We start from the raw sequence: 22,135 nt of genomic DNA, 5'->3' as shown, positions 1-22,135 counted from the left end.
ATTTCACTCTTACATTAGGTATATAATGAACAAGGTTTCTCTGATGTCAGAGAAATAATTACAATAACCTCTGTGACATACCAGAAGTGTCTTCTGGTTACGTTATTTAGGAAGAAGTGGAAGTGACCAGGAAGAAGATGGCTGCTCCCAAAAGCTAGGACTGTGTGCAGTTTCCCCACAAAGTCCTACATTATTACAAACCAGAAACAGGAAACAATCACAACAGGTACATTTTTTTCTTATGGATTAAGAGAAGCGAATCATAGGAGCTGCAAGTCAAAAAACAAACCGCAGTTTCCCTCTCACACTCCCATGATAGTTCTGAGTTACTTGTTTCCCTGAATACACACATTTAAAAAAACACAATAAAACCTAGGATATGTAACACATGAATAATTCAACTTCACAGTTATAAATACTCAAATTACACTTACATAGAATATATAATCATTGAAAATAAAATTCAAGTCATAGAAAAGAATGAAGACCAAAGGGAAAGAAAAGGCAAGGTGGTAAAAGTGATAAGTTTAGGGCTGTGCCTTCTATAAAAGCTTTTTAAAAGATAAAGTCAAGKTTTTTTTAATTGGATGGAATCAAAAAAGCCTCCAAGAATCATGAAGTAATGGACCTGCCCCTCCCCATTAAAAACAACAACAACAACAAAAATAACTATCTCTGCCAGAGAAGAGCCAGCAAAACAACATAGCCTGCTCTGGGTGTAAAGAAGCAAAGTAGACATGGCTAGCTAGTGGAGGACAGATGAAAGAGTATATTGGGGTCCATTTTAAAGCTAGATGTGTTGTACAGACTTGATGTACCACTGCCACCACAGTAAAATCTGATGTAGTACAGGGATACTCAGGTACATCTCTAGACATTTGTTACTTTACCATTTATTGTGAAGACAATGCAGCAAATGCACTTGTATGAAATACAGAACATTGAACCAAACCCATGGCACAGCCCTTACCATCAACACGTATATTGAGAAGGAGGGGATTAATCCCAAAGGCAATTTAAATAATGGTATTTTATATATTTATATTTATATATATATAAATAAATGTTCTCGGCAATCTCAGGGTTGTTTTTAGTGCATTGCTGTAAAAAAATTAGTGCAGTTCTCATTAATGTTTTAGCTCATAAGGAATAAGAATCTATACATCTGTTCAGTCTCTTCTTGCCACACATGAAGCCTTTATATTGTGTTTCAAAGTGAAGGTTTGTACGCTAGTCAATTTCTTTAAAATAAGGTGAATCAATTCCACGTACTCTGTGACAAGACATGGCAATTTTTGGCAAAACAATTAGAAAAATATGAGGTGCTCTGATCTTAGAACTGAAAAGTTTGTTGATTTAAAGCATTACGCAATGCATAAACAAAATTTATAAACAAGAAGATATGTCTCAACAAATTTATCCTTCATGCAAATGTTTCTTCAGCAGCTAACAACTTAAAATTTCTTACACTTGTTTATTTGGGGCAAGGGGCTTAGACAAATCTGTGTTTCAAGTCTTTTCCTACAACCAGACCAAAGGTTCATGCCCTGGGAACTGCTTCTTCTGCCCCCTCCTCTCTTCTGAATCCTTGGAGAAGGGGAAGTTTAACTGTCAGAGAGATTCACACTTCAGCCCCAAGTTCGAGGACTCCAGTTTCAACAACAGCAACGTATTTATCTTCAATTTGAACCAGCAAGATGGTCTTATCTATGTGGGACCGACTACTTGGATCTCTGCTGCAAGGCACCCAGCGGTGAATCACCTGGAAAAAAAATCAAGTATAATAAAACATGAGTTCCAGGGGGAGAACTGCCATTTCACAGTTGTCTCTGATAATTCAGGACCTTTGCAGGGCAAAGGGAGCAATAATAAAAAAAGCTATACTGTCTTAGCYACTCATTTTTCAGTGAAAACATACCCACAAATGAGCTATTCATGTAAGTTTTGCTAGAGATCTGCAGCAGCTTATCTGAGAACTGCCAGCCAGATTCAAATTTTAGTGGGAAGAAAAACTGACCCAAATCAGAACCAAACAGTTCATGAAAACTGTGAATAATTATAGAAAAAGTGTACACATAAGGAATTTATATAATTGGAAGCTCTAGCTGTAGTGAAAGAGTTTCAAAATATCTCAATGTTTTGCAGCACAAACTACAGTTCTGTGCCATTATCAGGAGTTAGTGTAAAACAGTCATCTAAGTCAACTCCTTGTCTTAATTTGTTTCCTACTCACTTTGAATTCAAGGATGTTCTTTTAAATTCAATTACTCAAAGATCATTTAAAATGAAAATTATTACAAAAAGGAAGAATTTCAGAAACACTGCCATGAACTGCTATCACATGCTCCCTTGGACCTAACAGCATTCAGGTATTTTCATCTGCTGCTTCCAAGAATCCCTCCTGATACTGGCCATCAGAAGAACCCTTTTCCATCCAGGTCTTTGTATGACCAACTGTCTGCTCAGCTCCCTCCATAAAAAAAGCACCCTGCCTTTAACTTCTGGATGCACCAAAGGAACAACAGGAGTGGTCCAGTAATGTGGCTTTACGTATTGCCACCTCCACAGGAACAGAATGCTCTCAAATTCCCCAGCTGTGGGAAGAAAACTCTAAATTCAAGCCAAGGTAAGGTGAAAAGCAAATAAAAACAGTATTTACAAAATCCAAGCCCCAGCAGAGTTTAAGATTTCTAAAAGAGCCAGATAATTAAAAAAAGAGAGAGAGAAAGAGAGAAAAGGAGAGAAAGAAAACCTTAAGTAATCTACATCATCCACAATCAAATCCAAAAGACACCTTTAATTATCACTGTACCCAGCTGACAAGCTAAAGATTTCTCTAATACAGGGTAACAAGACTCAGCCTTGTATAGCACGTGATCTATGCTGCATCCATGGAGAGAGCATTTTGTTTGCAGAAGCACAGTATCTTCAGTCTCCTCTYGCTTGATGCAAAAGTGCAGTATTCAAGCAGTTCTTTCAAGCCCGATTTTATCAAAACCTGTCCAAATAAACTTTACATTGTTCTAGAGTGAGGACAGGCATATTCCATCCACAGATGCACAAAACATTTCCCAGTGAAGTCCAAGTATTATATCCCTGTAGTCCAACTTAAAACTGGTGCCTTTGAGCTAGTGGCTTACTTCAAAGGCATCAATATTGGGGCTTCTTAACAACCAACAGTATATACGTACAAGCTATACAGAGTGTAGCTCACTGCAACCATTCCCCCAGTTTCAGTTTCACCTCCTGCTGAATCATGATCAGCATTCATTTGATGCTGATAAAAGGAGCAACTCTGACATTAATAAGACAACTGCACATTTTCTATGACAGATAACATGCAAAATTACACCACCAGATAGCAAAGAGATAAGAACCTCCTGGCGGGAGGGGGGGGGGCAGGAAGAGGTATCTTGCTCTCTATCCCATAGAAACATAATGCRGAGTAGGCTTTAACCTGAAGAACATGCAGCAACAATCTAAACAGGACTGCTACATTTCCTTGAAGAAACCCTGTGATGTCTTTGTATATTACATACATAATACTGTGTGCTTAGCCAAAGAAAAGGCATAGTTGGAAAAGGTGCACTATGACTATGTAGTGCTCAGAAATTCGAAGTTACTCCTGTAATATCACACTTAAATGAGTATTACTAAGGGTGGTATCATCACTGTCAAGACTAACACAATAGCCTCCTCATAATAGTTACAATGTATTTTTATACTTTATACAACTCAAGAAACCTGATACAGAACACACACAAATCTTAAGAGCAATGACTCCCAACCTTTTGTTACAATTCAAGCCTGAATCTTTATCTTTTATACCTATTTGCAAAGTCCAGGAACAATGTGGCTGTCTTTCTATTTTCTCTTCACTCCTGTGTTTTCCCATTCTTCCACTCTTTTTACTCGCATCTACTTTTGACTGTTGCTTCTTTCCCCTTGTTATGCACCAGAAAATCTATATGCCACTCAGTACATGGCCATAATTATTGATACGTAAGTAGTACCAGGACACGTGTTTTTCTGAGGCTGAACTGCATACCGAGAGAGCTGACATAATGCTTTGGCTGGTAAATTGCTTGATGAGCAGCTTCCCAGAAGGTAAGAATCATTTCTGTCTGTCTGCAGAAAGGACCATAACTGCAGTATCAGAAAGAAAAGACTATCCTAAGAACTAATGGCTTTATTGATACTGGTAAGCTTACTATAGATAGTCAAAGCAGCAACCCCTCTGAATCTAACAAATAAGCGACACTTCCAAGTGATGTAAGCAGTCAGTCAAAGCAAATTCTTATGAAGTGTCAGCACTGACCCATTCCAAATGAAAATACAGTAGCACCAAAGAACCAATACAGACACAAACGTCAGTGACTCTTCCCTGGCACTATTTACCAATGAAAGAATATTCATTGGAGAATCTTTACACCTAAAGGTTGAAAAACTATACCCTTCAGTAAAAACCAAAAAACCCTCAAAGATGGAGCTTTTTTTTTTTTTTTCTTCTTCTTCTTCAAAAAAGAGACTATACAGAGAGACATGCTTCTCAACTAATGCAGTTTTTTTAATGCAGTTAACATCCCTACAAAAGAGGGAGATGAAGGTAAGTCATACCCTTTTGCAAATTTTAGTTATAGCATATTTCTTTTTTAAAGAAAAGTAAACACCTATTACATACCTATTACATAATCTAGACACTTAAAGACAATCTATGTAGCTCTGTTTTCATCAGAATAATTTAATTTTAAAAACAAATACTGTTAACCATTCAATTAAGCACTAGTTGATAAATTTACCTTCAGTATTTGCTCAAGGACTGACATCTTAAGGAAAGAAAAATGAAGGCTGAATGAATAAGCACAGTGCCCGAGATAAGTTCATGAGAGGAGTAGGAAGAAGGCACATATGAAGATGTGGTTGAAAACATTTGAATCATCCTGCATCTTTTGGATACAGCTGCAGAAGTATCCTTCTGCTCAAAATTGGAATCCTAGACCTGCTCTTCCAGCAACAGTAACTTAGAGGAGAGCTGCTGAGAAAGCCTACTATAAATCTATCCTTGGACTTGATATCTAGGCAGTCTGACACACAGCCAAGAGATTGTCTGGTGCCCCCCATCTCCCCCTACACTTTTTTTTTTTTTTAAAATACAGATTAATATGGCAGGTTCTTCATGAAACTTACATGGCCTTCCATGCCTTCCTGAGGACTCCAGTCTTTCCAGCCGTTTCTTCCAGCTTTTAGCCGTATCACCTCATCTGGCCATTGCAGCTCTTTCCTTTTTGACATGTTGATCCCTTCCAGTACTTGACTAGGGTCCATTATCTATAATTATAAATAGGAATTGAGTTTTGACCATTAGTTCATCCAAAATTCAAAAGAAATAGATAAAACTAACTATCCTGTTGCATACTTCTGGAGAAGTGACCTCAAACCCCACAGAAATCAGTTTCTGACCGATTTCAGTGTTGCATACTCAAGCTCCAGGTTATGAAAAAGCTTGAGCAGCACAGAATTTGGAAGTTAGGTCTGTGGTTTAAGAGACAGCTGAAAAGATACTGGTTCACTACTGTCTGAAGCAGCAGCTCTGGTTCCTTTTTCTACCCCCTCATGCAGCTACACCAGCTCACAGAAGAGTCTGAGGAGCTGGCACAAGACAAGCATCAGCAGCACATGGCCCARTAGGAGGGAAGAGGAGTTCAGTGACGACAAGCTGCTAGAACTGGCTCACCACTTCTCAGGATGATATACTGCGAATCATGAGCTTAGAGAATTTACTGGTAGGCCAGGCGACTATTTACTATTAGCATGATTAGCCAAGACCCACCCGGTGTTTTGAAGTAAATTGGCTTTCCACATTTGAAAGAGGGCAATAGGAGAAAACTCTTTAAATGTCTTCCTATACAAGGACAGAAAGAACTGTATAATATCCACTATCCAAGGGTATATGTCAAATTTGTGTGCATTCTCCTCACACAGGGGAATTAAACAGCTTTGTAGAAGGGCCCTTGTCTGCAAACAAAAGCTACAAGCTCAGACCTGCCAAATTTGTCAACTTTGCTCACTATGATTAAGACCTGGTTTCCTCTAAAATGAGGTGATGTCTGCAGTGAAATCAAATTCACGATGATCTGTCCTATTAATTACTTCTTGATGTTTCCCACTAATACACTACCAAAGACATGTATGTGGGCCTACTGAAAGCTAGATAGGCAAGAATACAAACTTACGGATTTCCACAAAATGAGTAAGGCTGCCATAATTAACTTAGTCAACGGTGTACTGTCAGCTGCTCAGTGACCCAAGCTTGTGGCAATAACCAAAGACTAAATACATATTTTATACTTACTTCTGTGGAAAATTTATTCAGTTTAGAAGAAAAAAAGATATGTGCTTTCAGCACTGCAAATGAAGCTGTTCAGCTTTACATGTTGCCATGAAATAGACAGACAGTACAAGCAAAACAGCTGAAGTGTAAAACAGAATAGAGTTCAGCTGACATTCCCAAACCTACATTACAGAAATACGCGAAAGAAATGTAAGCAGGCATGTCTCAGCATACAGGAAGGCTGCTTGTCCACAAAAGCTTATGTTTACATTAGTTTTCCAAACATAACTGCACAATAGTTGTATGCTGAGGCATTCCAGACTGTGTATGTATTTAGAAGTATTAATTTCCACAAGATAAAGATAACGCTAACAAAAGCAAATGGCTAAGGAACCATAAGTTAACTTGTTCTTCTGGACTATTCACCTGGATTCTGTAAATAACTTCATCCTTTTTGGCTTGTGTTTGATTTGCAGGACTTGCATTACCACCTAACTGACCTTCAGTTGCATTATTCCCTCCTTCTGTCCCTAGAAAGCCTGCAAGGGCATGCTGTTTACAGGCTGGGATGCTTTGGCTGGAGCTGCTAGAAGAAGGTAGGCCATGCTGCACGCTGCCCCCAGTCTGGCCTGTAGGTTCCATTTGGTTCACCATGGATAGGCGGGACTGGATGGATGATGGGAGGTTACGAAGGGATATCTGACTGGTGGAAGAGCGCCGACAAGGCACAAAGCCTGTTGTGGATGTGCGAAGAGATGAATGACGACTGCCGTAGCAATAAGATGAATGGCTAGCTACTGAGGCACGGGCAGGGGAATGTCTGACAAGGCTTGACTGCACAGAGTGAGAGCTGTGACTGGTGCCTAAAAATAAAAGATACAGAATCAGGAGAGTTTGATAAAGCCTCCCACACATATTAGATTTTCTATACACAAATGTTTTAGCATGTAGATACAAAATTGATGGATCTATCAAAAACATCTGAAACAGCAGTATTGCAGAGAAGAGATCTGTTGCACTTTATACAGTGAAGCATCTGAGTCTGTTCAATTCATCGTATCTTAGAAATTGTTATTCTATTCTATCTACAATCCCAACAATACAAATGGCTTGAAAAATGCTTCAGCCTTGCTCTTACCACACAATCCGTCTCTTAAAGTGACTACTTAAGTTTCCCATACTGAAGACATTACAACTGGTGCAAGTGTCCATGTTTCAAAATACTAAACATTCTTTCTTAATATACTTGACTGCACATTCAAAGATTGAGTCAGAAAATCTGTTTAATGGACTTGAAAGCAGGAAACAAAAATGGCAACTTTCATGAGCATTATTTAGTGTCATTACCTTTCCTATACTAAGCATCTGTATACTGAATACTTTTCCATAGCTAAGGACCTAAAGATACTTTTTAAAATCAAAAGATTTTCAGTACATTCAACTATACACATTTATATCCTTTGTGAGCAAAGGCAGCATTTGGAAAAGCATATTTGCTCAGCCTTGCTGCTTATCACCTCACTAACTACGGATCACTAACTACAGAGTCTTGGATAGGATTCAGCTAAAATACCATAGAAGCAGACAATCCATTCCAATGTATAAATAAGAAATACAAAGATATTTACAAGATATGGCAAGTTTAGTGTTCACAGGCAAAAATGACAGAAGTCAAAAGGTCAATCAAGTAAAAAAAGGTGTTGCAAAGAGTTATTTCATCTATTTTGCTATCATAACCAGAGCCCTAGTGCTCTAATCTCTGTTTGGGAACCTGTCATTGCACAGAACAGCACTGTAGTTTGAGGCATGTATCCAGCAGCTGTTAACACTGCATAACCAAGTTAACTTTTTTCTTGTAACCTAGGCCTACTACACAGCTGAAAGACTAGTTCTGGCTATAGGATTGTACTTGCATAAAATTGTTACTTTGTTTAACTTTACCCAGAGTTGCCGGGTGAGTTGGAGGATGAGTTGCAGAATGAGTTGTGGGATGAGTTGTGACAGGAGGGTGCTGTACTGCTCCAGGTCCCTGCCCTGTAGTTGCATTCCCTCCTCCTTGCGACATGCTGCTCTGCGACTCATTGATAGTTGCATTGTTACTTGTGCAAGAAGCCCCACCTCCAGCATCTGAATCTTCAATATTTCCACCACTATTGCAGCCAGCTCCACAACCTTTCCTTAGTCTGAAAACATAATGTAATCGACAAAATATAGTCAGGCCTCCTGAACATCAGGATTCCTTATGATGATGCCTAAATGCCTTATGATGACAAGCAAAAGGCTTCACTCAGCACAGTCTGTAACATTCCCTAAAATCAGGTAAAACTAGATTTTATTTTCTAAGAATATGCTCTGTCGATTTAAAGGTTGCATTCTGGGAGATGACCATTTTCTTCATGATAACTATTCAAGTAATAGTTATTTATGACATGCCAAATCTTCATACACAAATGCCTTTTTTGAAAATTAAGCCCCTCTGAAGTATAATAAAGTGATACAATTCTACATACAAAATGCTGGATGAATGTGCTGGTTATTTGATAACAGTATTAATAAAGTTTGTACTCTCCTTATGATACCACCCATACAGCTGGTCTTGTCCTGAAAAGTCTTTCTGTAATTTAGATGAGCACAGAAAGAATGCTGGCATTCTTTTTAATATATATTTGTTTTCTTGTTACCTTTAGTAATATACTCAGCTTTTTGAAGCTCTTATTGCATGCTGCGGTTCTTTGAATCAAATTCTCATATGAAATTTGAGTATTCGTCTGGCAGGTTAGCCAACATTTTACAGAGTATATAACCATACAGGGGCATTTCACTGTATTATTTGCATAAACAAATTTCAGATGGACATAAAAACACAGCACCTTCCTCCTCCTTTCAATTCCTGTTATTTATTTTTCTTTTCCTTTGATCCCATTCGAATACACTGAGCAATCCTTTCCAATTTTATTTGCCCCCGGGACTGAGAACTCTGAAGCATACCCAGCTTGTATCCAAACACTGTTCTGTGTTATACTTTCATCTATTACTCTATCCACATGTCAGACAAGCGGATGATGATAGAAGAGACATACACACCACAGACTGTAGTAAACATGGCATGTCCGGGGGGAAAGCAGCACATTCTGTTTTGATATCCTGTAGATGCTTAGGTATAAATATGAATAACAGAACAGCAACAAGAGAGTTCCAACCATGGTACCAGCTCCAGGAACTGGTAAGAACTGGGACATACATGTCACTGCTGCTTTCAGGGCCAAAGTCATAAGGGGCCACAAGAGAAGCAGAAGTTCTCAGGGGCTGTAAAATACAGCGGGAAAAGAGTTTATACGGGGTTAGCAWGGGATTGTAAGGAGGGAGGATATATCATGATTGCTACAGTAACTTTTTCTAGCTCTGACATACAGGGTATTTATAAGCACTTACGCAATTCTGAACAACAACAATTAAAGCTTGAGTGACTATGCATGAACATACCCTAACAATATTAGTGTTGGCACTTGCATGCTAAATGTTTACCAGACTGGAACCCTAATGAATAGTCCTGATACTGCGAGGCTGGCTTATAGACAGGAAAAATGCAGGTACTGAAAAATAACAGTTGCATTGTCTCTCATTAGCAGACCTGACATTAGAACTTAAGTTGTAATTCTTGCATCTAGACTTTGTCCTCCGTTTTTTCTGAGCTGTCATTTACAGTTTGTGGCTTATTATTTATATGCCTTGAGGATTAACTCCTGTGCCACAGAATTTGCCATATGCTACAGATGTCCTTGAAATAAGAGACAAGGAATATTTATTTTTATGTGACTGAATATTATAAATTATGTTCTGCTGGCATGCATGAGACTAGTTAATGAAGAATGAAGCATGAACACATACTAATGAGAACTCATCTCCACTGCTCACCTGTGCCAGGTAGACACTATGAAGTTTCTGATATTTCCTAAACTGATAGCTCCGCCAAGAATCTCCTTAAGCTGTTCGTGACTGTCCGAATAGGAAGTAGTCAAAGGTGAGACATAGATTGGGTATCCAATTGGCTGGTCGCAAGAGGAGTTGATCATGTTCCTCAATGCTTGTTTCGCATTTTGGATACTTCCTCTTTCTGGATTACGATTACGCAGAAAGACAAGCTCCTGCTGTTGCCCTGCCCACAGGCCACGCACACACTCCTTATTCACCTGCAAAAGACGACAGACAGAAGCCAAGTAGAAAGGCTGTGTCAGAAACTGAAACAATGAGAGCATGCAAAGACTGCTTTGCTATAAATAGGCCTCTGCACTGTAGACCTACAACCATTGATGTTCACTGCTCTGAAAGGACACAGGCTACAACAGTGAAARGAAAGCAAATCTGAGAACAGCATGGGACAGGGGGAGGAAGATATCTGAAGGCAGGACCTAATTTTCTGACAAAAATACTTCTACTACATGAAAAGCAGAATTCCCAGCAATAACAGGTTAGTAACAAAAAGGCAACTGTTTGAGTCAAAAATAGCAGTTTGTTATAATTATTACAACATACTACAACACACCATCATGTTGGAATGTACACATAAAGCTTACCTTAATGACCCTGAAACTGAGATAGCGTTTGTTCAGCATGATGATTTTATATTCATTGGTGCCATCATCCATTACATGACGCAGAGCGAGAAGAGAGGGAGAATTGGAAAGAACAGCACTCCGCCAAGCAGGGTCCCCTTCATGTGCTATAACTAGATTTTCTTCATGGGTTGTTATGGCTTCATAGAGGACAGAAGGATCATCATATTCATCTGGAGAAGTGAAATGATCCTGTTTCCAAGAATGAAGGTTTTAAAAAAAAAAGGTAGCATTTCAGATATTAATTGCATACAGAAAGTAAACATCTTGCATCTCAAACACATGAAGAGCTCATCACATTGCACAAAATTAGACATCAAAAATAGTAAACACCTACTAAAAACCACAGTTAAGGGTGACCCAACAGATCCATTCTTGTTTGCTTGGATTTGTTTCCTTTTTAACTTAAAAAGGAAAGGATTGAAAGGACCTGCTTATTATTGATTCAAGTAAATTTCTGGTGGAGTTTTACACTAGTTTTATATTATATCTATTCACACTGACTGTAAAAGCATCCTGGTTTTAGCTTCGATTACTCACAAGTCTCCAACTGTAACACACACTTAAGTAAAGCATTATTATTCACTAGGACTTCCTTCCTATAGATATTTTCATATAATAAAGTTTATCTGTATTTTCTATTAAAAATGCAAATTAATACTTGATAACAGCCTGTTGCAGCATCACAGAATCACAGAATGGTTGAGGTTGGAAGGGACTTCTGGAGATCGTCTAAGTCCAACCCCCGTGCTCAAGCAGGGTCACCTAGAGCACATTGCACAGGATTGCRTCCAGGCGGCTTTCGAATATCTCCAGAGAAGGAGACTCCACAACCTCTCTGGGCAACCTGCTCCAGTGCTCTGTCACCCTCACAGTGAAGAAGTTTTTCCTCGTGTTCAGATGGAACTTCCTGTGTTTCAGTTTGTGTTCAGTTTCAGTTCAGATACTTTAACACAACTTAAACTTGGTAGTCAAGTATGACTACTGAATTGAACTTGCTCATTTTGTATTTAGTCACAGAACCTTCTGATATAGCTAAATCCCCAATTCTATCTTCCTAACATTTATATGCATTCTGATAAATTAAGGGAGTTCTTTGTATTAAGCAGAGGAGTTGATTCAACCACTGTTAATTTGGGGGAACTTCCAGACTCTGGAGTAAGGGAAGGTATGTGATTTAAATTACTTAAGAAATGCAAATAAGATTTATCTAGTTATTATGGTTTTCAAGCAATCTGTTCTTTTGGAGTACTAATACTTTTTCCTCACAGGGTGCTTATCACTCACTATGGAGTTCCTTGTACTTGTTGAGTTTAGTAAATAGGCTCCCTGGACAGAATTTGAGCTTGCTCATCTTCACCCTAACTTCATTATAAAGACCAACCCCAATTTCAGCTTTTTGAATTGCAAGCTTCTCATTCTCAATTGAAACCTTACTGATGGGATAAACGAGTCATGCTAAAGTGTCTATTTTCTTTGAAGTGTAACAATGAAAAACAACAACTCCCACTGGACAACTGGAGAGAACTGTGGAGCTTTGAATGGCACGATGTCCTTTTAAGCCAACTACATATATATGCAGAGGGGAAAGATGAGGAAGAATATTAGGAAGGTTATTCATACGGGAATCATTTCTAGAAATGTTCCTACGAAACAGGGCTTGACATATCTTCAGCTGCTCTACATTTGATGAAACTTTCAAGCCCTGGGCATAAAGTGCATTACCCTTTCCTTTATGTAATCCCACGGATGAGCTGTAATAGAACACAGGGCAAGACATGATAGACGCACGATTTTTGCCCATTCCTTCATTTACTTTTTAGCTGTCCATCTCGGTTGCATGCCCTTTCCCTGTTTGTTTTCCTCCTCTTTTCCCCCAAGTATTATCATCTCCCTGTTTTCCCTTGAAGTTTGAATCAGATGCCTCAGGGGTAAGGTGTGACAATGTAGGTAAGATAAGGCTTGCTAGCAGTCTTTTATTAGGCAATTGGTATGGTTGGAAAGCAATCAAACAAGGTTTTGAACACCTAAGACCTTCTTCAGGTATAAAATAGAAGTGAAATGCAAATTGAGAACCATGGCTCAGAGTTTAGATAGTAGTTAGACCTATTTTAAAAAACGAAAGGTTTTTGACACCTGTAGACCAGGCAGCATGTTGGGGAAGAAAGGTTTTTAAGCATAAGTCTGTCCTACTCCCCCAAACACTGTGATCCACAAGCTCTAAATTGCTTCYCTCTATGTGTATTTCCCCTCAGAAATAACTACCATACCACTGTTGTCTCCTTCATATTCACACCCCCTTCTACTTTACAAGTACCAACTACCTTTTTTCAGAAACAGCCTGATATATTTCAGTAAAGTTTGAGGAACTGTTTTTATCTTGCATTTTAATTTGAAATTGGCAGCTTCTCTCCCAGACCTGAAGAACACGTGGCCAAAAGCTGGGATAATCTTTTCAATTATTCCAGTTGGTCCAATACAGCATTACCTCTACCTACAAATCTTGTTTTAGACATCTTGGGGGCAGGTGGGATTCATCCAAGGCAAGTAGAAAGAACTGCATGTCCTAAATGTTTCTCTTCCAGCACTTCATCTTTCAAGACAAAGAACAAAAGACAGACAAGAACTGGAGACAACTTCCTGTCAAATGTCTTACCTGATGTAGTTTAAGTGACATGCGTATTCCAGGAACCACCACTTTCCTTAGCAATTCCATGTCAGCAAAGATCCACTCATCTCTAATTGAAGATATACGGAAGTCACCCTTAAATAAGGCATGCAGGCCATACAAAAAGGATTCCAGATTACTGTTGAAGAGAAAAAAAAATAAGAAATCCCACACCCCAGACATTAACACAAACACACAAACACTTCCACTATTATTTATCATCATTGACAACAGCAGAAAATTCTGGATTTACACTGAGCTGCAGAGAAAGGCATACAATTCTTCCCTATAAAGGCAATTTACAGAAGGAGAGCAGGAGAAGAAAACATACAATCAAACACATGTGTAACAAAGCCAAGACACTAAATGCTTAAGTACACAAAACATCTGATGACTAAACTAAACTATGCAACAGACCTAGTGTATTTACATGGACTTAAGTAAACAGGAACTCTGTGAGAAATGCCTGATTTTATTCTGAGACTATTGAGRAGAAAATTTTTCAGGGACTATACCACAATGGAACAATTAAGAAGGAAATTTAGCTTCCGTTGTGGATGTTTTACCACAGAATGAAAGTCTTGACAACTTTCTCATTCTTAGTGCCATCATTTTCTTTTACTAAGCTAACTTAATGCTTCTAGGGAAATTCAAATATACTTTGATTGTTTGCCTGTGCCTGTATACCCACAAGATCTTCATGGGGCAACCTGCTGGCACTTAGAGGAATTAGCTCCCCTGAAAGTGAAGTAAAACAGGTTTTGCATCTAGCATCCAGCTGACCAATAGCTTCCACACCTGATTATACCACTTTTTATTCTGTTTTTAAATCATCACCTCATGATTTCCTGACACATACAGCCTCATTTTGACACTGGCTTTCTAAAGTAAGCTGAGGCTGTTAGCCTGCAAGGCAGAGGTTTCCCACATGATAGCAGAGCTCAGTTCAAGGAGAACTGTATGAAGCAAGACTGCTTGCCACAAAGCCAGCTAAGTTGTGAAGCTTAACACAATGGCCCTATCTAATTTCCATCAAGACATGTTCTCATTTTAAGAAGGTGTTCTCTCTTTTCCCCCTGTTTATACATAGGGCACATACTTGGAGTAGGAAATGAAGCTTACTTTCTGAACTCAGTCCATCTAGATTTTCATCAATTATCACTGATGCTTACCCACACCAGAATTCTCACTTTTCTTTAGTTCAATAAAAAAATGCTCAAATTCAAGTTCTCCTTCATTGGCTGTTCCTTAGGTGAAATTTCACTGGCTCTTACAATGAAAATAGGTTATGTAGCATATCTGCCTAGTTTAAGGAAAGATGGAATTCATTTAAAAAAAAAAAAAGAAAAAAAAAAAAGTAAGAGGCACTCATCCATTACCTAACCTAGGTGCCCAGAGGTGCCCAGAGGGATTTTGGAGAAGGGGAGCATACAGCAACAACATTTTATTACCTAGACATATGATGGGAAGCTGTCCCCAATGCTCTCCGCCCCAGAACACATAGTCCATAACACAGTGTCACCAGTGATGAGTCTTTACTTGAATCCAGTGGCTTGTAGTAACAAAGGRAAAAAAAAAAAGGGGGTAGAGAGAAGGAAGAAGAGTCAGGTGAACAGAGTTTAAAAATATACATATATATCACTACAGAAGAAAAAATGTTCTGCCAGAAGGAGTAAAAAGACAACAGCCCCAACACACACAAAGGTACACAAACTTAAGTGTGCACATGTACCTACCACACCAGGTATTTCTGCTCAGACTTTCATTAGGAATTATTTTAAAGATGTAAAAATGTATGTTCTACATACTTGCAAAGAAAGACACATCAAGCTGTATTTGAAACAAGTTGTAAGCTGTACAGATGCATAAGCTTTCTTTATGCATACTGTGTATCTTGTATGCAAAGAGTTTTTTAGCAAAATTATTGTGTTTTTATTAAGATGAAAATACTTCTAGTGAATAAAGTGGATTCTCACTTCATATTTAGGAGTGTATAACTGAGTTAGCTGAAAACTTCTGTAGATTATAGCTTTACTTAGTGGAAACTCACTCTCAACTAGAGCCATGTGTTATGCCCTAGATAACAGATTGTGTATCCAAGTGATCAAATCTGATTTTCATTACTTACACAAAATATTTCACAAGACAGTCACTTGAAATGACATGATCATCTTCAGCTGTTGTTTGTTGTTTGACTGCAGAAAGCTTTAAAATCTTATACCCTTTAAAATGGGCTAAACTTTCACTCCAAAGTAAACCTTCATTCTGAAGTCTCAGATCCTTCGTTAAATGCGAGAAATCAAATTTTATCCCTCTCCTTTTAAACTCAATCAATTCTTGCTCATTCTCAAAAGGCCACACTAACTACATCACATATGATTTTTAGTAAGCAGCAAGAAGTCAAGCAGTCCTCTACAAAAATTCTCATAATCCTATTTAAAAGGCAGGAGGGCCTAGAGAGAGGAAAAGGTTTGGGTATGGAATGATCACTATCACATGCCAGCAGTTCCAGCGATCCAAAGGAGAGGCACAGTATGAGGACCAAGTAACATGCAGTCTGTTTTATATAAGCTGGAGACAGCTTTTTTTTTTTTTTTTTTTGGGGGGGGGGGTTATAATTAGGGTTGATCTATAAAAAGGAAAATCTAAACATACAACAACAATTCTATAAATACACCCTTCTCTATGTAGATAAATGCCTGATTAAGATTCAACTGATTCATGTGAGCTGGAAAGTGAAAATGCATTATTAAACAGGTTACATCATACACTACTTATAGTTATTTAAATGGAAGTCTCAAGGGGGGGGGGGAACACCCAGTGAACTACAAACTGTTTTGATTACAAATCTTTATTTTAAACTGAATACTAAAGAACCCTGCAAGCCAAACCAACAAGAAAAACACATAAGACCATCCTAGAACAGTGAACAGCTTCCCTCGCATGTTTATACCTACCTTTTCTCTTCGAGAGCAGCAATACTCTATCCAGTTCAGATAAATCACACAGAAACTCTCTCTTGAGATCCCTGCCAGACGGTGGTCATAATCCTCATCAATATTGGGATTAAATGTTGGGTCTACATCAACGTAATTGCGGTCTGTACACAACCGCAGTCCTTCCTGCATTGTCTCATTAGCTAACCATTCCTCTAGCTTGGGGGACGTTGTGACATAATAAATGATTCCCTGTAACAGTAGTAGTAAAAAATACATGAGACTATATTGCAATAAAAGACAATGTCAGTTGTTTCAACTCACTTTTGTTCCTTACCAGGAAAAACACAAGTAGTACACAGTAGTGTTTATTTAGCTTACAGATGCAATGAATTTGAGTGCTCAGAAAACACAACAGGTTTGCATACAGGTACATTTTTCAAAGATTTAGAATGGTTTCAAGAGTTCTAAAGCATGTGCTGAGGGACTAGGGAAAGAGAAAAAGGATGGGACAGGATTCTCACTGTAGTTCTGTAGAATATACATCAAATAAATGGGAATTTTTACCTACTGAACATGGACACTTAGTACATTTCTAAAATAAAATTTAGCTTTCTAAGGTAAATTAAAAGATAGGAAAGTTTAAAGCATGCTTGTTTGGAAAAAAAGCCACATGTATATGTGTGTATAAATATCTGGCAAGTATTTCAATCTAAAGTTCTCCCACTCTGAAAGATGGGAGCTTATAAGAGACATGAAATAGTATGCAAACTGATTATCTGAGGAAATCTGAGGCCTGTAGAGTCCTGTAACAACTTCAGGGTTTTTTTTTGTTTTTTTTAAACAAAAATGGGTTTGGCCAGCTTTAAAACAACAAATCAGCTCAGCTTTCTCTGATAGAAACAGGCTGGATATATTCATCTTTTCATTTACTTCACCAAATTTTACATTTGGGTAATAGCCTTCTGAGTTTTGACTTCCATTTCAGCTGGGAAGTGTCCTCTCTTTGTCCTAGACTACATGATCGTTTTCCCACTTACACACCAGAATACAACTCTGTCCTCCTTTGATGAAACTGTTCATATGTCTAAAATTTGTATCACATTCTATGATCTTCTGATGAAAGACACTAGAAGTTTAAACAGTTCCTAGCTGTAATCAGCCTACTTCCTCCAACATTTGTATTAATCAGAACCATACCTTCACATAGTAAGTGGTGAGAATTTTTCGCAGATCAAAGACTTGAAGCATGGAAGCTGCACTGTTGTCAGTGATACTATAACCCTCCAGAACATACTTTGTCACAAGTACTTCCCAAGCCAGCCAACGCTGTCCAAAGGCAGCATTAAAGGAAAGCATATGAGGAAGGTGGCCTGGTTCACAGCAACAGAAACCTTCATCTTCCTCTACACCTTCAGTGATGGCCTCTACTTCTCGTTGCTGGCAATAAGTTCCTTCAGAGAAAGGGAGAAAAAATAAATTTGAAGAAAGTTGAAAAGTTTATATGATGGACTTAAAGATGACTCATATTTACAAGTGTTTAGAATCACACAAGTCTCAAACTGCATTTCTGTGAACAGCACGTGAACTACTTGTCAATTAACAATAGTTCACTGTTATAATAGAAAAATTGGGTAGCTTAATTTACTACTGTAGGATCACATATAATAATTTGGTGAAGGTAAGAAACAACTATGGTAGCCATGTTGCACTAACGGAAAATGGAAAGAGAGACTTGCATGTCTCTCTGGAATAAAAAGCTAGCTTTCCTCACAAGTGAGGGTATATACAGAGGTTCTACAGCCCATTTTCAAAGCAAATCATTTACAGAATAGAACTGAAAGTAACTTCAGTTTCCAGAGCAGAAGTCTGCTTTGCAAGACAGACAGTTAATAAAAGTGCAACAAACTCACCTCTGAATTCAAGCCCCCTCAGCTGAAAGGTGACCAGGCCATTTCCTATCTCTATAAGGTGTACAAGTGCATTGAGGTAGTCAGAGGCTAGGATGAAGCAGTCCCCAGTACTATAGTTTCCCCACCGACCCAACAACAAGTCTCCACATAAGCTGTGCTGAAGGGAACGGGTTAAATGTTCATAGAAAATTGAATTCAGGTTGTTATCATCTGCACCTGCAGGAAAGATTGAATTTGGGTTACCATCTGAATCTGCAGAAAAACTCAAGCTTGAATGTCAATGAAAATTATTGCTTCACATTTAGTCCTGTATTTTCTTAACAGCAATTTTGTTTCAAGGTCCCATCTCTATTTTTAGGGACAACTATTCTGAATAAATGCTGGGTGAAGTTTAATACTTCACCCATGTTTTCCCCTCTTACTGACTCACTCTTCCATTTACCAAGTTATTCCTTCAGTTTCACTCATGTATCTCCCACCAGTCTATTCTATATAATAATGTGCAAAAATAAATGAGCACAGAAGTATCTCAGTAATGACTGGTTGTGCTGGTCTTAGGGATATCATTGAGATATCCTCAAATAACATTTGGCTTCTTTTTAGCTACTTRAGAATAAAAAGCAGAACAGCTTTATGCATACTTTGATTATAAATGAAGGAGAGGAAAGTAAAGCAGATAAACACATATGGTGGGGGGAGAGATAAGAAAAAAAACATATATGACAGTTTAAAGAACAAAGCAGAAGAGATGATAGGGGAGAAAATTGCAGACAGAAGGGATGGTAGGGGAAGAAAATGACCAGAGGAGAGGAGGAAAATGGCCAGAAAGCAAACTGATCACATACCCTATAAAAACCATTCACATCTTCATTCCTCCTATTTTTTTTAAAACAATTTCAGACAAAAACTAGAAAAGCTACCTGGATTTCTATCAAGCTGGGAAGCCAGTCTTGTATTTGAATGATCCACACGCTTTGTGCTGAAAACAACAAAATAAAGTGTTCTTAACACAAAATTTCATACTGTAATAAAATTTAAGGGAAGGAACTACTAACAAAACAAAAAATTTAAAAAGTATTTCCACTGAAATAGTTTGCAAAGGGTTTTTGGGTTTTTTGTTTTGTTTTTTTGTTTTTTTTTTTGATAATTTTTACATGTTAATTTGCTATTCTTCTGATTTGAAAAAGAGTTTTCTGGCTGTAACAGCATTATGATCCAATACCTAATAAAACTTGCCCACAATAGGTAGTCATAGAACAATCTTTAGCTTTAGACATGATAACATAAATACATCTGTTTTCTTAGGTAGATATCATAAAGCTTTAGATACGACAACTACGCTTTTGAAGCAATTAATCAGCACAGCTAACATTCCAGTTGAGTAAAGGACAATTTTCAGTAAATTTTCATTTTCTTGGCTCAAAATACAATCCTAACTCTTTACCCTAAATTCTGAAAATGGTACTTACATTGTTCTACTGTGCTCATCTTGCCCTACACTGTTTGTCTAATGTTCCACCGATCTGATACTCCACGAATACTGGAGAAATAAGACTAGGGGAGGTATAATCTGACATGAAGAAGCTTTTATTGTTGATAGCTTCTTGAACAAAAGAGATTTACCTGAATGATTTCAAACTGAGTTTTGGTGCTAGCACTAAGGACAACCAGTTTTAGCTGCAAAATGAGCAATAATGAAGATAGGTCGAATACGATTCTGAAAACCCCCCAAAGCAGCTTTTGTACCTAAAATTCATCTTCTAATTAAAATTTCATTTTAAAATACTACAATTTTGATGTGTAAAAAAAATAACCAAGACTCTATCTCTATAGACAGAAATTAAATAAGAAAGGTAAATACTGTCAGTATAAAAAAAAAAAAAACACACACAAACCACACACACAGCTGCTACAGTATTTCGGAAACAAGTTTTTTGAAACATTCAGAGCTATAAACTGGTTTCTTCCGGAAAAAAATAGCACTTGGAGATAAACACACATTTAGCCATAGCTACGTTATTAACCCCCCCCCCGCAAACATCACAGATGTTTAAAGGCTTTATGTCACCTACTTGTAGTCCCTTTCCCAGAATTTGACAGGTCTGGCATACGAAGTGATGAATATTGCACTTCCCAGAAAAGGATTCAGTGGAGTGGAGAAGAAAGCTGACACAGCTGCTTGGACAAACAACATTGCAGAATCTGTAGGATAACAGGGTTAAGGAAAGCAACAACTATTTTTTCAAGGTTCTTTAATAATACATTAAGTAGTGGCCCCAATTAAGGACAAAAATTCTGTGTAGCATACCAAGCATCTTTACAGTATCTTCAGCAAGAAGTGATTTTTTTTTTTTGTTTATGTTTTTAAATACAGAAGTTAGTGAAAAAAGTCTGGCACTAGACATGGTGGCAATTCCTTTTCTGGAAGTTCTTCTGCAAAGAATATTAATTCAATACAACTCAAAACAGTCTACAGATAAGCTAAAAATGCAATGCTGACTCAGGAACCAATAACCAGAGTTAGTGACTCTTGAAAAAGGGATGACTGTCAGAAGAAAAGCTGTGCCATTTTTGCAGTGAAATAACCCTTATTCTATGCTTCTGTGTTAGAATTCTATTCCTACCATGGTATAATTCTCAGCATGGTAGCAAGCATACATAGTTTTTCATACTCACTGGACAAGTACGCTCACACACTAGACAGCCTATAATGCATAAACCATTATAATGCAACACTTGGAAATGATAAATACACATGACAAACTAAATCTGCATTTTCAAAGGATACGTGGCACAGCAAAGGGCTGGGCAAAAGCATGGAAAGCAGATCCCCATGTGATCTGCCAGGGAGCAATGTAGGTATATACAAATTTCAATTTATAAAAGAGTTCCCAAAGCTACAGGAAAGAAAGAGAAGGAAAATTGTTTAGTGATTTGGCTAAAAATTAACTTGCTTTGCAGTACAGCAAATATCCTGAAGGGCTTACTGATCCGCTTAAAGTTCTTTCAGGTCTGCCAGAAGCTTTTAGATTTACAAAAAGGATGGAATAATGAAACAACTAACATGATATGCACTATATTGTTATACTAACAAACTCATGAGATTTTTAAAAGGTTTCATATCCTTTCCTCTAGCAAAGATCGTAAGTGCTTTGGGAAGGAGAAGTCTCAGTTGTCTTATAGCATACAGATTAAAGTGCTGATAGGACTGATGACTTGGAAGATTACCTATCAATTAGGATTTCAGTCCATTTTCTCTTTTGGATGACCTGAAATGCCCAGAAATAGAGAGAAAGTTACCTTGCTGAAGAGTATGGACATGAAGAAGAGATCTAGCAGCATGGTCTCAGTAAAACTTTTGTAATCAAAAGTAAAGAAAAGCACTGTGAAAATAACAGTGACATACTGGCACGTTGGGCTACTGAATGATGAACGGAGTAACTTCAGGCCAGCTATTGTGATCATTAAAGCACCCAACCTGTGTAAGAAATTCATACAAAAAAAGTTATTTATCTGCTATCTGAAAGGGTTGTTAAAGACCACATAAATTGTTGCTGCTATGCGATGCTAATTTCTTAAAACCTCAAGGTTTGGATTTAGGATTTCTTTTCTCCTCCCCCGCTTAAAGATGACTTCAGATTTTTTAAGGTTACTATCAGAGTCTTTCAAACAGT

At 37.9% G+C, this 22,135-nt stretch overlaps 1 protein-coding gene across 8 annotated transcripts in view; it reads right to left on the bottom strand.

The window, feature by feature from the left end:
• Positions 1-222: 222 nt before the first annotated feature.
• The window catches only part of PCNX1 (pecanex 1), a 92,323-nt gene continuing 70,410 nt past the window's right edge, over positions 223-22,135 (bottom strand). For 4 of the 8 annotated variants that reach the window (XR_003255648.1, XR_003255649.1, XR_003255650.1 and 1 more), the window contains 16 exons: positions 21,762-21,939; positions 21,250-21,358; positions 20,534-20,663; positions 19,382-19,440; positions 18,462-18,677; positions 17,749-18,002; positions 16,570-16,800; positions 15,064-15,164; positions 13,601-13,751; positions 10,906-11,136; positions 10,247-10,521; positions 8,273-8,514; positions 6,758-7,194; positions 5,188-5,328; positions 3,829-4,146; positions 1,678-1,762 (listed from right to left, as the gene is read on the bottom strand). Coding sequence is in view for 3 of the 8 variants with exons in the window: in XM_026078749.1 (XP_025934534.1) it covers positions 1,622-1,762; positions 5,188-5,328; positions 6,758-7,194; positions 8,273-8,514; positions 10,247-10,521; positions 10,906-11,136; positions 13,601-13,751; positions 15,064-15,164; positions 16,570-16,800; positions 17,749-18,002; positions 18,462-18,677; positions 19,382-19,440; positions 20,534-20,663; positions 21,250-21,358; positions 21,762-21,939 (2,896 nt within the window). In the remaining 5 variants the exon portion in view is untranslated. Of the gene's footprint in view, positions 1,763-3,828; positions 4,147-5,187; positions 5,329-6,757; positions 7,195-8,272; positions 8,515-10,246; positions 10,522-10,905; positions 11,137-13,600; positions 13,752-15,063; positions 15,165-16,569; positions 16,801-17,748; positions 18,003-18,461; positions 18,678-19,381; positions 19,441-20,533; positions 20,664-21,249; positions 21,359-21,761; positions 21,940-22,135 lie in introns of those variants that run through there. The other 4 variants (XM_026078749.1, XM_026078747.1, XR_003255651.1 and 1 more) reach the window with 3 other exon arrangements.

This window comes from Apteryx rowi, unplaced genomic scaffold, assembly GCF_003343035.1.
Source record: "Apteryx rowi isolate R43461 unplaced genomic scaffold, aptRow1 scaffold_487, whole genome shotgun sequence".
Lineage (NCBI taxonomy): Eukaryota > Metazoa > Chordata > Aves > Apterygiformes > Apterygidae > Apteryx > Apteryx rowi.
Note: the sequence above shows the minus strand (reverse complement) of the source record. Positions and strands in the feature narration are given on the sequence as shown.